The sequence below is a fragment of the Brachyhypopomus gauderio genome, unplaced genomic scaffold (assembly GCF_052324685.1).
Source record: "Brachyhypopomus gauderio isolate BG-103 unplaced genomic scaffold, BGAUD_0.2 sc79, whole genome shotgun sequence".
NCBI lineage: Eukaryota > Metazoa > Chordata > Actinopteri > Gymnotiformes > Hypopomidae > Brachyhypopomus > Brachyhypopomus gauderio.
This window is the reverse complement of record NW_027506900.1, coordinates 1,321,234-1,336,070: the sequence shown is the minus strand read 5'-3', so window position 1 is coordinate 1,336,070 and position 14,837 is coordinate 1,321,234. Positions and strand designations below refer to the sequence as shown.

Genomic DNA, 14,837 nt, shown 5'->3' with positions numbered 1-14,837 from the left:
AGAAAAATGTAAAAACTCTGTCACTGGAAATTCTATGAAAAGTTCTGCTGGAATCTCCGTTATAACATCCTGAAATTTATCTTCAGTGCAATTAGAATAGACACAGATCTGTTCAGCTGGTACACATTAATAATGCACAATAGAAAGAGTGATTTTACAGTATTGCTTTATTCATACTCCTCCCAACCTTTGGCCTCTGGGTGTCTACAGAGCCATACTGCATTGCATGGTTTAATTTTCAAAAAGTCCTCCTTGTGTTCTGTGCACCACTTAAATTCCCCTTATCTCACAAGGTCATTTTGCATTGAACATCTATAGTTCCTGAGAATACTTCCTCTGGTATCATTAAGCCCACAGTTTGGTCAAGAAATTCAACACTGTTAAGTCCACATCTGATTCCAATCTTAACCAGGAAACCAGACAACTTCCCCTCCACTGAAAGAGAGAAAATAGCAGAACAAAGCCAAACAGTACAAACAAAACAAAGAGATTAAGGGAAAACCCCCCAAACACTACAGTAATTGTAATTGGTGCAGTCCATCTCCACATGGACGAATCTGGTGAGGGCAGAGCCCTGTCCATCAGGCCAGATGTGTTCACTCACTAAAGTTCTCTGTGAGGAGCAGTCAGCCTGGCGTTAAAAGAGTGTTCCTCCACTCTGCACTCTACTCCCTCTTCCCAGCTCCCCCTATAGTCCTTAAAAAATCCGTCCTCTTTCTTTCAGGATTTCTTCATCATGCGACGCATTTGCCAGGCATGGAACTTGTTATAGGCGGCCTGAATCATCTCTTCCAGATGGCTGATCAGCTGTGAATAACAAACATGAACACAGTTAGTTCCATTAAACCCCATGGCTACTTTGTTTTTCATCATTTTCTGGTACACCACCTCTGTAGAGTAACTCTACTTCAAATGCCTTCCTTATTCATTTCTTCCACTGGCAATCTTGTCAATAATTTAAAACAAAACATTTTTTGATACATTAACACAAGCAGGAAATATCAAAGACCTTCATATAAACCTTACTACAGCAACATTAACAGACTAGATGAAACTTTATTGCACATAGACAGACTGGCTTGAGTTTGGCATGGGATTAGCATGGGTTCAGGAATTACTTAGGATCTGATTTGTTCGACAAATGCGCCTGAACACGTTACTGATTCTCTTTACCCTATACAGTCGTTTAAAAACTGGGGCCTTACACTGGTGCTTAAGTACTCCCGCTGAATCTTCTCTTGGAACGGATGGAGCTTAGTCGACTGGAATCTCTCAAGATTGGACTGCATTTTCACCACCTAAACAGATGAGAGGCAAATATTGCAAAAAAAAAAAAAAAAAATCACTCTTAAATGTAATGGTTGAATTGATTAAATGGACTGTGCTATAACCTTACTGGACTGTGTGTACGGTCCAACCGAGCAGGGTAATAGAACAGCCCTCTAGTGGCCATCAGTGCACAAGACTTCCAAACAAACAGTATAATGGTTGCTCAAGCAGGAAATAAAATGTTGCAATCAAAATAATTGCAACATTAGGAGACACACTCCTAGTTACATTTTAGCGGGCATATGTGACCGCATGGATATATTATAGCACTGTGACATTATTGCTGTGAACTGTAATCTGTACCTTCTCTTCCAAGAAGGGCGTGTTAACAGGAAAACAGGACCAGAAGTGCCGTAGCAGCTCGCCTGCTGCTGTGTATAAGTGCTTCAGTTCACTCTGAATTTCAGCAGGCACAAGTTCTGCACACAGGTCAACTGTACTGAAAAAATTGTTCCTGGTGTTTTGTAAATCCAAGAGATGTGCAGAAACGTTTCATAATTGTTACTTTACATGCCTTAATGTATTGGCTTCAACATGCAACAACATCATGTAGTTCATTGTTTCAAGGTGATTTTTTTCCCCCCAAGAACATCATCATAAAGGCCCTAAAGGGATGTGCGCCTGTACCGTGAAACCAATTTACAGCCACATTACAGAAATATCAAAAGGATTACAGACAGAACCTCACGAGATTTATACAATAAAAGACCGTCTGGAACTTACGACTGATGGTCTGCTGGGCTCCAGCCTGCATGAGGGCTCCTCCAGGAGAGAGAGCTGCAATGGCTGCACTAGCTGCACTGCTGGACATCACCTACAAACCACGAATGACATGGGCTTTCTCAAACCCAAGTACCAAGGACATTCAACACACTGGTCATGTCACACCCACCGCTATGACTTTTTTTTCACTTGGTCAGAGAGAAAACTTTAGCAAGCAATTCCGTTTAACGCTCAGGGTTTTGCTGCATTTAGCAGTTCATACTATGACTTTGACAGAGAGCTGGTGAGCCTTATTGCCAAACTTCAGCTAAATCTAAGGAGAATAGTTGACTTGATTTGGCCTTTGTTTGAAAAACAAAGGTTTTTGATAAAAAAAAAAAAAAGCAAGAAAAAGAACATGATGATTTACAACATGAGTAGGTAAGAACGAAACAGTAACAAAACGCAGACTAACACAGCTGGAACAACACCCGAGTAAGGCAGGGTTTGACAACCCGAGTAAGGCAGGGTTTGTAGCAGACAACCCGAGTAAGGCAGGGTTTGTAGCAGACAACCCGAGTAAGGCAGGGTTTGTAGCAGACCACCCGAGTAAGGCAGGGTTTGTAAGCAGACAACCCGAGTAAGGCAGGGTTTGTAAGCAGACAACCCGAGTAAGGCAGGGTTTGTAAAGCAGACAACCCGAGTAAGGCAGGGTTTGTAAGCAGACAACCCGAGTAAGGCAGGGTTTGTAAGCAGACAACCCGAGTAAGGCAGGGTTTGTAAGCAGACAACCCGAGTAAGGCAGGGTTTGTAGCAGACAACCTGAGTAAGGCAGGGTTTGTAGCAGCTCATTTCCTCTTGAATGCAGCTGACCGAGCTGATGATATCCTGACTTGTAGAGTAGTGATGAGACTGCAGGGGAACTGGCCCATGAGAATACCTTAACGGGATGTGATCCAGAGTGTTGGAGAGGAAACAAGAAACAACATACAAAAATTAATAGAGATATGAAAGAGTAAGCTAATTCTCTTCTTTTGTTGCAATATTGGTGGCACAAGAAACAAACAGAAAGACATTTTCAGAGACTGTCATTCTTTTGACTGTAGTTAAGATGCTGTAGCTAACTGGGAGTAATTATATTTATGTTGTAATGATGTAATGTTCCATATTATTTGAGTCCATGTCCAAGATTTGATCCATTATTTTATGTTACAAATATATCAATTCAACGGTAGTCTACATAGTCTACGTAGCTTCATTTAACTTCACAAGACCATGAACATTTTTACTACGTGGTTTGAAAATTTTTATCACATTTATCATATACTTGGTTTTAGAACTAGCCATCATTTACGTAATCCCCTTCTACTAGACACAGAAATCTACAAATGTACAGGTTAGATCTAACTAGCGTAAATGTACCTGTCAGATTTTTTCAATTTCAACGCAATAGTTTTTGGCCTAGTCTCATTCTGCAAGTCTTCATACTCAATGGCCTCTTGAAGTTTCACCTGGAAGGGTTAAAAAAAAAACAAATGAATAATATTTCAAGATGTTTATGGAAACCTCTCTCTCTCTCTCTCACACACACACACACACACACACACACACACACACACACACACACACACACACACACACACTTAAGTATTCGCTCACTTTCCTTGACTCACATGAGATTAAGTGATCCATAGGGTTCATTATAACTTGGGTCCACCCTTTACAGCTAGAACAGCTTCAACTCTTCTGGGAAGGTTGTCCACGAGGTTTAGGAGTGTGTTTATGGGGATTTTTATCATTCTTCCAGAAGCGCATTTGTGAGTTCACATACTAATGTTGGACGATAAGGCCTGGCTCCAGTCTCCACTCTAATTCATTCCAAAGGTGTTCTATCAGGTTGAGGTCAGGACTCTGTGCAGGCCAGTCAAGTTCATCCACACCTGTGACTGTGACATCCATGCCTTTATGGACCTTGCTTTGTGCACAGTCTGGTGCACAGTCATGTTGGAGGAGGAAGGGTCCAGTTCCAAAATGTTCTCACAAAGTTGGGAGCATGGAATTGTCCAATATGTCTTGGTATGCTGAAGCAACCAGCATTCCTTTCACTGGAACCCCATACCATAATCCCCCCTCCACCAAACTTTACACTTGGCACAATGCAGTCAGACAAGTACCGTTCTCCTGGCAACCGCCAAACCCACACTCGTCCATCAGATTGCCAGATGGAGAAGCGCGATTCGTCACTCCAGAGAACGCTCCTCCACTGCTTTAGTTCAGTGAAAGCGTGCTTTACACCACTGCATCTGATGCTTTGCATTGCACTTGGTGATGTATGGCTTGGATGCAGCTGCTAGACCATGGAAACCCATTCCATGAAGCTCTCTGCACACTGTTCTTGAGCTAATCTGAAGCTAATCCAAACATGAAGTTTGGATGTCTGTAGTGATTGACTCTATAGAAAGTTGGCGACCTCTTCACACTATGCGCTTCAGCATCCACTGACCCCGCTCCGTCAGTTTACATAGTCTACCATTTCATGGCTGAGTTGCTGTTGTTCCCAATCACTTCCATTGTTTTATAATACAGCTGCCGGTGGAATATTTAGGAGTGAGGAAATTTCACGACTGGATTTGTTGCACAGATGGCATCCCATCACATTTCCACGCAGGAATTCACTGACCTCCTGAGAGCGACCCATTCATTCACAAATTTTTGTACAAACAGTCTGCATGCCTAGGTACTCAATTTTATACACCTGTGGCCACCTTCTGACACACACAGGCCACTTTATTAGGTACACCATGCTAGTACCAGGTTGGACCCCCTTTTGCCTTCAGAACTGCATCGTGGCAAAGGTTCAAGAAGGTACTGGAAACATTCCTCAGAGTCTGGTCCATATTGACATGATAACATCACACAGTTGCTGCAGATTAGTTGGCTGCACATCCATGATACAAATCTCCCATTCCACCACATCCCAAAAGTGCTCTATTGGATTGAGATCTGGTGAATGTGGAGGCCATTTGAGTACAGTAAACTCAATGTCGTGTTCAAGAAACCAGTTTGAGATGATTCACTTTAATGACGTGTTATTCTGCTGGAAGTAGCCATCAGAAGATGGATACATTGTTGTCATAAAGGGATGGACATGGTCAGCAACAACACTCAGGTAGGCTGTGGCATTGACACGATGCTCAGTTGGTACTAATGGGCCCACAGTGTGCCAGGAAAATATCCCCTACACCATTGCACCACCACAACCAGCCTGAACCGTTGATACAAGGCAGGATGGATCCATGCTTGTTGACACCAAATTCCGACCCTACCGTCCAAATGTCACAGCAGAAATCGAGGCAACGTTTTTCCAATCTTCTATTGTCCAATTTTGGTGAGCCTGGTTCCTGTTCCTAACTTACAGGAGTGGCACCCGGTGTGGTCTTCTGCTGCTGTAGCCCATCTTCCTCGAGGTTCGATGTGCTGTACGTTCAGAGATGCTCTTCTCTATGCCTCGTTTGTAAGGACTGGTTATTTTAGTTACTGTTGCCGTTCTATCAGCTCGAACCAGTCTGGCCATTCTCCTCTGACATCAACAACGCATTTGTGCCCACAGATTTGCCAATTTTTCAGACCTCTGTAAACCGTAGAGATGGTTGTGTGCGAAAATCCCAGTACATCAGCAGTTTCTGAAATACTCAGACCAGCCCCTCTGGCACCAACAACCATGCCACATTCAAAGTCACTTAAAGCACCTTTCCTCCCCATTCTGATACTCGGTTTGAACTGCAGCAGATCGTCTTGGCCATGTCTACATGCCTAAATGCATCACGTTGCTACCATGTGACTGGCTGATTCGACATTTGCGTTAATGAGCAGTTGAACAGGTGTACCTAATAAAGTGGCCGGTGAATTTACATTCATATATATGGAATTTACATTTTTTAATTAGAGCTCACAAAGTTTCCAGAGAAAAATGCAAGCAAAATGCTTATATATATATATATATATATATATATATATATATATATATATATATATATATATATATATATATATATATATATATATATATATATATATACACACACATATAAAAACAGAGTGAAAGGGTTATTTTATACCTTTTTAATTGGTGGCTGGAAGGAATCGGAATCTCTAGAATTCCCGTCTGTGCTACTGGTCTCACTGGTCTGGTCATTGGAAGTATCCCTGTAGACAGAGTGATCTTCTGGGTTAATCTCTATACATCTGTACATTACATACATGTAAACAGGCTCATGCAGGTATATGACACACAGCTGCAGTCCGAATGCTTACAATTTACGAAGACCCGCTGCCAGTACCATAGCACTGTGATGGTTGAAGCGTTTGATAATGGCAGAGTTGCTATTTTCCTTCACTGTTTTACTTGAGTTGGATGTGGAAGGGCCTGTTAAGGAACCATAGCCCTGAAAACATATGCGACAGTTAAAGACTATTATAAAATAACAACAGACATGCATGGAACACATTATCAAGTTATCATCAAGTTATTAAAGAGCATTTAAAACTTTGATGCTGGGCAACCATAGTCTATTGTTAATGAGCAAACTACTTGGTGGACTGTCACCATTAATAAGATATTTATTAAATAATGTTAATGTAACTAACAGCAACACATATGGTCAAGTGGCTCAAGTTGCATATTATGCCACTATAGCTTTCCAACTGCAGGGCAATATGGAGTAAATGTTCTACTGCTTTTTGATAGATTCTATAGCTTGCTTCTAGCATTACCTCATCTAATGTTTTATCCTCCAGAGACAGCAGGTCCACCATGGGGTTCTTAACACCTTGAACCACCATGGACTTCAGCCCTGTACAATAAAGAGTTTAAAAGGTCAGCAAGGTTGGTAATCATGTTTAAGTGTTCCGTTCCAAACTATTATTATGTCCAAATCTATTATTATTAGTGCTGTCAATTCCAGGTGCCGCAATTAAAAGTCTTCACCAGGATTTTGCTCAAGCTTGCTAGATTTTTTAATTAGCAATCCAGGTAAAATTAGTGGAATCAACACAATCCAGGAAGCCTGAGCAAAATCCTGGTGAGGCCTTTTAATTGCGGCACCTGGAATTGACAGCACTAATTATTATTATCTATTATTATTATGCATTTTTTCTGTGGTCCTTATTTTCATAAAGAAAACAACAAAAATGCAATAAATAAATAAAATATGTAGTTTTCCTGCTACTGGTAAATTAAGGAAGAACATGCCTCTTCAATAGTTTACCAATAGGTGGAATGCTACAACATAAGCCACATGGTTAAATTTGAACTGCAACTAGGAAACAATGCAAAGTACATTACCATGGATAGCCTTTATTATCATGGAACCCAACCTTTGGAATTCTCTCACAATCAAGTTCTAGAACTCTCATACTTAGAGTTGGAAATCTTTTTCTCTCTCTCAATAAGTCGTCTACGTTCTGATGGAATCATCATACTGCTGCCTTAAAAAAAATTACACAGGCGCTCGTCTGTGTGATTCTGTCTTCCTATACCATTCATCCTATCTTCTTGCCAAGTCTTGCTGCTCATTGCTGTCATTTGCCTCATTTGTTAAGCAATCTTGATTTTCAGTAAGGCTCTATACAAATAAAACCTACTTATTCATTTTGTTCTCCATTTTTTGAAGTACATCACTTTGCCTCTTCAACAATTGTTGGTATGTTACCTTTCTCATCCTGCTTGGCACACTCAGAAAAGAGATCCTGCAGTCCGGTGTTGATGCGATCTCTGTGGAAATAGTGTGACTGAAAGAAGCGGGTCCAGAATTCTTTCTCAGTCAGGTTGTGAGGCACATTTTCAGCATACTTCTGTTTGACTACACAAAGAGAGATTAGAGACCAAGCAGGTCAATATCTAAGATAGTAGCTGGAATAATTAACAAACTCATGTATATTCGTGCATGTTCACTACCCAGGCTATAGAAAATTGCGTCACATCACAAGTTTAAGAAAACCACCACAGCCATCAAATCAACATTAAATAGCAGAGCAAATACCACTATAAGTAATCACGCTCAACTTTCTGGAAGATATATTTCACATGCATTTTTTATCATTAGTGTGCTATGATTTAATGTTTTTTCTTGGTCTTGAATGATGACGTCTCACCTGCAGGGTAGGTTCTGAAGATTGATTCGATGATGTCAGTGGTCAGGTTGTATCTCAAGCCATTACATCCATCTGTCTGTGGTCTAATGTCTGCCTATAACCAAGGTGATATTCCATTAGAACACAGATTCACCATTTAATCTAAACCAAATTATTGCTTTTGAGGAAAAGTTGTGAAAGGCAGCCTGGGTGATTGAGCTCACCAGGAAGGCTGCCGATATGCCCACTTCCTGCTTAATGCTGTTAGAGCTGAAGTGAGCTCCAGAGCTCAGCTTCAGCCGATTGGCCCAGAATTCCTCTGCACTAATGACCTGACTTACGACCAGGTCTTTATAGAGCTGAAACAGCATTGGGTCCTCTTGCAGCATCCTGGTGAAATAAGAAGAATGAACCTAAATGTATGTTTCATGCTTATTTGTACAGGAAACATTGCCTGAATATGATACAACCAGTGACAAGCAATCTAATATGACCCACACTTGGCTAGTTTGGATAAAAGTGAATTTACCTGTTTTTCTCCTCTAGTTCTTTATTAGCTTTCTTTTTAAACTTGGGCAGGAGCTGCTGTAGGAGGTCTTTGGCAGCCTCTCTGTCCTTCAGAGCTGTGCTTTCATTTGCAAAGTGGAAGGTTGTACTCTCTCCTGTGTGTAGCACTAGTTGAAGCTGGATCTTCGCCTTGCCATCAGGACTGATCTTCTGACCTACAAGTTCACAAAGCATGGCAAGATTACTTAAAACATTTTACAAAGCCACCAGCATGGCCACAGGTGTCTCAACCCAAGATTATTTGGGGAAAAGTGGTCAACACTATTTTTGTCATTACTGTTTTTGACACTGGACTGGGATCCGAGGCCATAAGCAAGGATGGACTAAGGGAAGCGTAACAAAATGAAATGTGACAAAAAAGAAACAATACATAATGAGAGCACAAAAGGAGTTCAATGTCCAGGTATGTATTGGTGTATGATACATTGGTGCAATAGTGTCAGAAGTAACCACGGCCAAAACAACCAAAACCCACGCTAAAAAGAAAAGTATATTCCAAGTCTTCAAAGTACGTGAGGGACGACTGACATTTTGGGACTGGATGTGGAATGAGAGTAAACACACACACAGGACTTAGAGACGTAACATTACTCACAACGAATATCGGCATACAGGTGGCTGACTGTGAACCGATCCTTTCCCTCTGGCCCCCAGGCTATGCGCTCAGTCATTAGATAGAGAGTCCCATCCTGTTTCCGCTGCCGGACCTTCTTCACTACCAGCAATACCTCCTCCGACAGGGCCGCCATGACTAAGTAAAATAAAATAAAACACAAAGGATGACAGAAAATCACAAAAAAGTACATAAAATATTCTACTGATTTGTTCATCTACTCATCCAAACCTTTCACAACTTATGCAGACTGATTTCATTACTGATCTGTTTATTAAATTGTTTATGCTTGCATTAATTTGGTGATTTTTTTTTATTTATCAAACTTGAAGGACACAAAGCATTGATTAAAGCACAGCCATTAGCCAAGACTCTAGCATTGCTTTACCATTATATGCAAACCAAAACAAGGAAACGCTAAAACGTTTTAAAAAAATAAAAGTAAATAAACAAACAAAAAAAAAAAAACACATTCATGTAAAATGTACAGGCTACACTTACAAACAGCATAAACTGAAACTTTCCGGATTATACATACTGCCTACCCAAACGTTCAAAATTGATTAGCTTTGACTACAAAAATCATGACGATAATGTAAAGTAATGTGACTTATGAGTTATCTGCTAGGGTAGGCCTCATACAGCTGCTTAAATGTTGTGTTGAACACACACATTTACATTAACGAGTGTACATCAACGTTCAGCCCTTGCAGATAACTGCCAATTGTTGAGATAACACTACAGCAGCAATACAATGCTAACGAATAGATTAACACTAGGAAGTTAAACACTTCTTAAACACAGACGAGTGTGAACTAATTAGGCCAACTTACATTTGCACACTCAACACACACAGGTTCACTATAAACAAGCAGCTCGTTAGCTGGCCGGCTAACACACGCTATGGCCATGGAAAAGGTGCTATGGACACAATTAAATGGTTAGCGACTTGCCTGGGGCACCAACGTTGGTGAAGTTGTTACCTCAATGTTTATGTTGTGGTGAGTAACGTGAACAATCCTTAAATTTCACTATTTTTAATGTGTTATTCACAATCAACACCGACGCCTAATGTGTCACCCCCTGCAATCTCGAAATTCTCCATGTCCGCAAAAAAAAAGGTCGAGTCAAGTAGACACTTCAAAATTAAAGCCCACTGACAAATATAGTGTCGTTATTCTTTTGTTTAATAGACACGTAGTATACACTCGTAAGCCACAAAATTACAAACACCATAAATTTACTCTCAGTGGTGCAAGGTAATTTACGCACAGCAAACGGAAAATAGCCTTTGCAGCAAAACGGAAAAGTGAAAATATGTAGCTCAAGTTTGTGTAGGTTTGTCTAGGTTTATTATGGTGCAATGGCACCCTCTAGTGGAATATACTAAGGATATTCGCAACGTTTTTCATTTTCTACTTTTATATGGCGTCAATATATTTTTCATATACACTGCTCAAAAAAATAAAGGGAACACTTAAACAACACAATGTAACTCCAAGTCATCCACACTTCGTGTTCAGATAGGAAGCAACACTGATTGTGAATCAATTTCAACTGCTCTTGTGCAAATGGAACAGACAACAGGTAGAAATGAGAGATTTTCAACTGATTTTTCAACTGATTCAGTATTTCAAGAGTTTTGTAACAAGTTTCTAAACATACAAAAAAATCCAGCCTTCTAGCTGTAATAGTCTTAGAGATATTCACATGCAAATATTGCTATTTAGCCACTTTCGCAAAAGATGCGTCTGAGGGTGGGGTTACAAAAATGGCTGTAACTCTTGAAATATTGAACATGGAACAGAAATACTTTGGATTTTTCCATGAAACATATCTGCCTACAAATGGAGAAAGTTCGAAGGGATTCTGAGGTGGTCAAGCGGGGACCAATCCAAATTTTGGTTGATTTGACATGGAATGACCCTCATGAATATAAAAGCATTTAAATACCAGAAAAAAGTTCAAAGGCCATACACACACACACACACACACACACACACTGTAAGTAACCCCATATATTGTATGTTTTAAGGCCAAAGCGATTGTATTTTATTTTGAAATAATTTGTGTTGAAACCGTAAATTTCCTGTCTTAAGCGAAGCACTTTTATTTTGAATGTTTACTTCCTGTTTAGCGAAGTTCAGAATGTGAAATTTGCTCACTCACCCAAGCAGGCCCGTTGACAGTCTTGCTGGGGCCCGGGACAAGAAAGTTTCATGTGCCCTCCACCCCGCGCACGTCATTTGAATTTCCTCTGTAGAAGACAATCCTTGAGTTAGGTCATATAGTATATAATATAGCCACTCATCAAAGCTGTTTCTGACAGCTGACTGGTTTATACATGACGCGTCGCGAGCGGCGCGAGGGTTCGCGCGAAAATGACATAATCGCAGTCGCACCGCCCGTGCGTGAGGGCCTCGCGCTGTTGATTCGCGAGGTCGTGCACCTCTCGAATTTTGTAACTTCGCGCGCGCCGCGCCTCAGCGCAATAGGCCCTTTTCACAACAAAACGGAAATACGTCACTGCCGGGTAAAACATGTTCCGGTACTCGCAGAAGATAGTTGTTGTCAATTCACCTCAGCATTTACTTCATCCCTGTCGTCGCTGCCGAGACTGAATTTTAAATACGTTTCCAGTATCGTTGGAGAACATTCAACAACGAACGGTTCCAAGTTAAATAGAGGCTACAAATTGTTTGTAGAATAATTTATTCACTTATACCAGGGTAAGCTAACACCAGCTAGCACTAGCTAGGTAACTAACTATTATTTAAGGTATAGCTGGTTCCATTAATCATCCTACGGAGTGGTAAAACAGTCTATATTATTATGATATATATTATAATATTACATATGATACTGACAGCTTTAGTTAACAATATCTAGCTAGGTTAAGCTGGGCGTACACTGTGCGATTTTTGGCCCATTTTCAGCCGATTTTTCACTCGTGCGACTATTTTTGCGATCGGGCTGAGTTTCGGCTCAATCGCGTGTCGTGCATCGTGTAGTTTACACAGGTAAACGAGGAGCGATTCACACCTCACGACCAACTCCCGATCAGAAATCGCAGCGTCACAAGAATATCAAACATGTTTGAAATTCAAATCGCTCCTCGTGAGAGTATCGCACTGTTGAAGCAGCTCCACGAGCCGACTCTCCCTGCAATTTAGTCGTAGTTTGAGCTGGAGCTGAGTACACGATTTAAAATATCGTACAGTGTACGCCCAGCTTTAGCAAGCCAAGGGATGTCAGCTATCAATCAATCAATCAAATTTTATTTATATAGCGCTTTTTACAACAGTTGTTGTCACAAAGCAGCTTTACAAGTGCCGAGTCCTAGCCCCCAGTGAGCAAGCCAAAGGCGTGGCAAGGAAAAACTCCCTAGTTTTTGCATGAGGAAGAAACCTTGAGAGGAACCAAGACTCAGGGGGGGAACCCATCCTCCTCTGGCCGACACCGGTCACCATGACAACAACAACAATATAGACAGAATGTAGACAGAATGTAAAAGATGCAATAATGTCCATTTAGACCGAAAAATATGTAATAATGTCCATCATGGTGTAGGCATCCGGTTAGGCAGGAGGTGGCCGGCCAGGATGGATCGCTTGTCTCTCCTCATCTCATTATTCCTCAAGCAGGCGGGCAGCCATGTGGAGAAATGAAACAGGGAAAATTAGCTCTGTATGAGGACATATACAGGACAGGTAAAATTATAAACATTTCTGGAGTGTGGCAGCAACTCCGGCACTAAGTTAAATTATTACAGCCTAGCTAAAAAAAGGCAGAACCAGAAGGTAACATAGGCTTGGGGGCATTCTGAGACAATGGCATCCGTCCACTGCACTGTCAACAAACTTGAGTGACCACGAGCAGTGACAGGATGACAGCACCAGCACCCCAGTCTACCATAAAACCCTTCGTCTATGAACCCCTGGATCTGTACCTTTATCTAAGGGGGATATTAATTATCAAACGCTAGACTAAATAAGTGGGTTTTCAACCTAGATTTAAAGATTGTGACTGTGTCAGAGTCCCGGACACATTTAGGAAGATTATTCCAAAGCTGGGGGGCCTTATAAGAAAAGGCTCTTCCCCCTGCTGTTACCTTGTTAATTTGTGGAACTAATAACAGACCAGCACCCTGTGATCTTAGTTGACGTGGGGGTTCATAGTAGGAAATAAGTTCCTGGAGGTATTCAGGAGCAAGCCCGTGTAGTGCTTTATATGCTAATAATAGAATTTTAAAATCAATACGAAATTTAACTGGGAGCCAATGCAGGGCTGATAGGACTGGTCTAATATGCTGAAATTTTCTAGTTCTGGTCAGAACTCTAGCTGCGGCATTTTGAACTACTTGAAGTTTATTTAGATTCCTATTTGAACATCCTGACAGTAGTGAATTGCAGTAGTCTAGTCTAGAGCTAACAAAGGCGTGCACCAATTTTTCTGCATCATCCTGTGATAATGCATTTCTTAATTTGGCAATGTTGCGGAGATGTAGAAAATCTATCCTAGTAGTATTATCTATATATTTATCAAATGATAGGTCGGAGTCGAGTATGACGCCTAGGTTTTTGGCTACTGTGCCAGGTGTAATGGGATAGTCTGCAAGATTAAGCATTAAATTTGGAATTTTCTGTCTTGCGGCCTTAGGGCCCACAAGGAGAACTTCTGTTTTGTCCTCATTTAATTGTAGGAAGTTTAGAGACATCCAGCATTTAATATCTCTTACACAGGCCTCAATTTTTCCTAAACTGAGTTTGTCATCGGGTTTGGCTGATATGTAAAGTTGAGTGTCATCCGCATAGCAGTGAAAATTGACACCATGTTTGTTTATAACTGTGCCCAATGGTAGCATATATAATGTAAATAATAGTGGTCCTAAGATGGAGCCTTGCGGGACCCCATATTTAACCATTGTACGTTTGGATGAAATATTATTGAGCTCTACAAACTGATAGCGATTTGTTAAGTAAGACTGAAACCATGAAAGGGCTGTGCCTGAGACTCCAACCCAGCGTTCTAACCTTTCTAGCAAGATCCTATGATCAATTGTGTCGAAAGCTGCACTAAGATCAAGAAGCACTAACAGTGATACATAGCCTTGATCTGATGCAAGGAGGAGATCATTTGTTACTTTAACTAATGCTGTTTCAGTACTGTGATGGGGCCTAAAACCAGATTGGAACTTTTCAAATGTGTTATTCCTATGCAGATATAGGCATAATTGCTGGGCAACAGCTTTTTCTATGATCTTAGATATGAATGATGTGTTTGAAATGGGTCTATAATTAGATAGCACAGTCGGATCAAGATTTGGTTTCTTGATCAGAGGTTTGATAATTGCTAATTTACATGATTTGGGCATGTGACCTATTGTAATGGATGAGTTAACTATAGTTAGAAGAGGTTCAGTTACAGCTGGTAATACCTCTTTTAATAACTTTGAGGGAACTGAGTCTAATGTGCAGGTAGTACAATTTAAGGA

The 14,837-nt window shown here is 40.8% G+C and overlaps 1 protein-coding gene across 1 annotated transcript; it reads right to left on the bottom strand.

Moving 5' to 3' along the window:
- Positions 1-149: 149 nt before the first annotated feature.
- gtf2h1 (general transcription factor IIH, polypeptide 1) lies at positions 150-10,458 on the bottom strand. Its single transcript, XM_076990962.1, has 15 exons — positions 10,297-10,458; positions 9,326-9,481; positions 8,693-8,885; positions 8,388-8,553; positions 8,185-8,278; positions 7,743-7,892; positions 6,805-6,884; positions 6,346-6,476; positions 6,150-6,237; positions 3,454-3,542; positions 2,854-2,971; positions 2,053-2,143; positions 1,633-1,748; positions 1,206-1,298; positions 150-807 (listed from the first exon to the last, which is right to left on the bottom strand). Exons 2-15 carry the CDS (start codon positions 9,477-9,479, stop codon positions 721-723), a joined length of 1,650 nt encoding a protein of 549 aa, XP_076847077.1. The 5' UTR covers positions 9,480-9,481; positions 10,297-10,458; the 3' UTR covers positions 150-720.
- Between the last annotated feature and the right edge of the window lie 4,379 nt (positions 10,459-14,837).

What these genes read in the sequence shown, in the direction of transcription:
- gtf2h1 (XM_076990962.1), bottom strand. Translation starts at nt 9,479, where the DNA reads ATGGCGGCCCTGTCGGAGGAGGTATTGCTGGTAGTGAAGAAGGTCCGG. An exon ending in GCATATCGGCAGCCTTCCTG is followed by an intron (nt 8,279 to 8,387) that starts GTGAGCTCAATC and finishes CCTTGGTTATAG; the next exon opens with GCAGACATTAGACCACAGAC. An exon ending in GCAGCGGGTCTTCGTAAATT is followed by an intron (nt 6,238 to 6,345) that starts GTAAGCATTCGG and finishes CTCTGTCTACAG; the next exon opens with GGATACTTCCAATGACCAGA.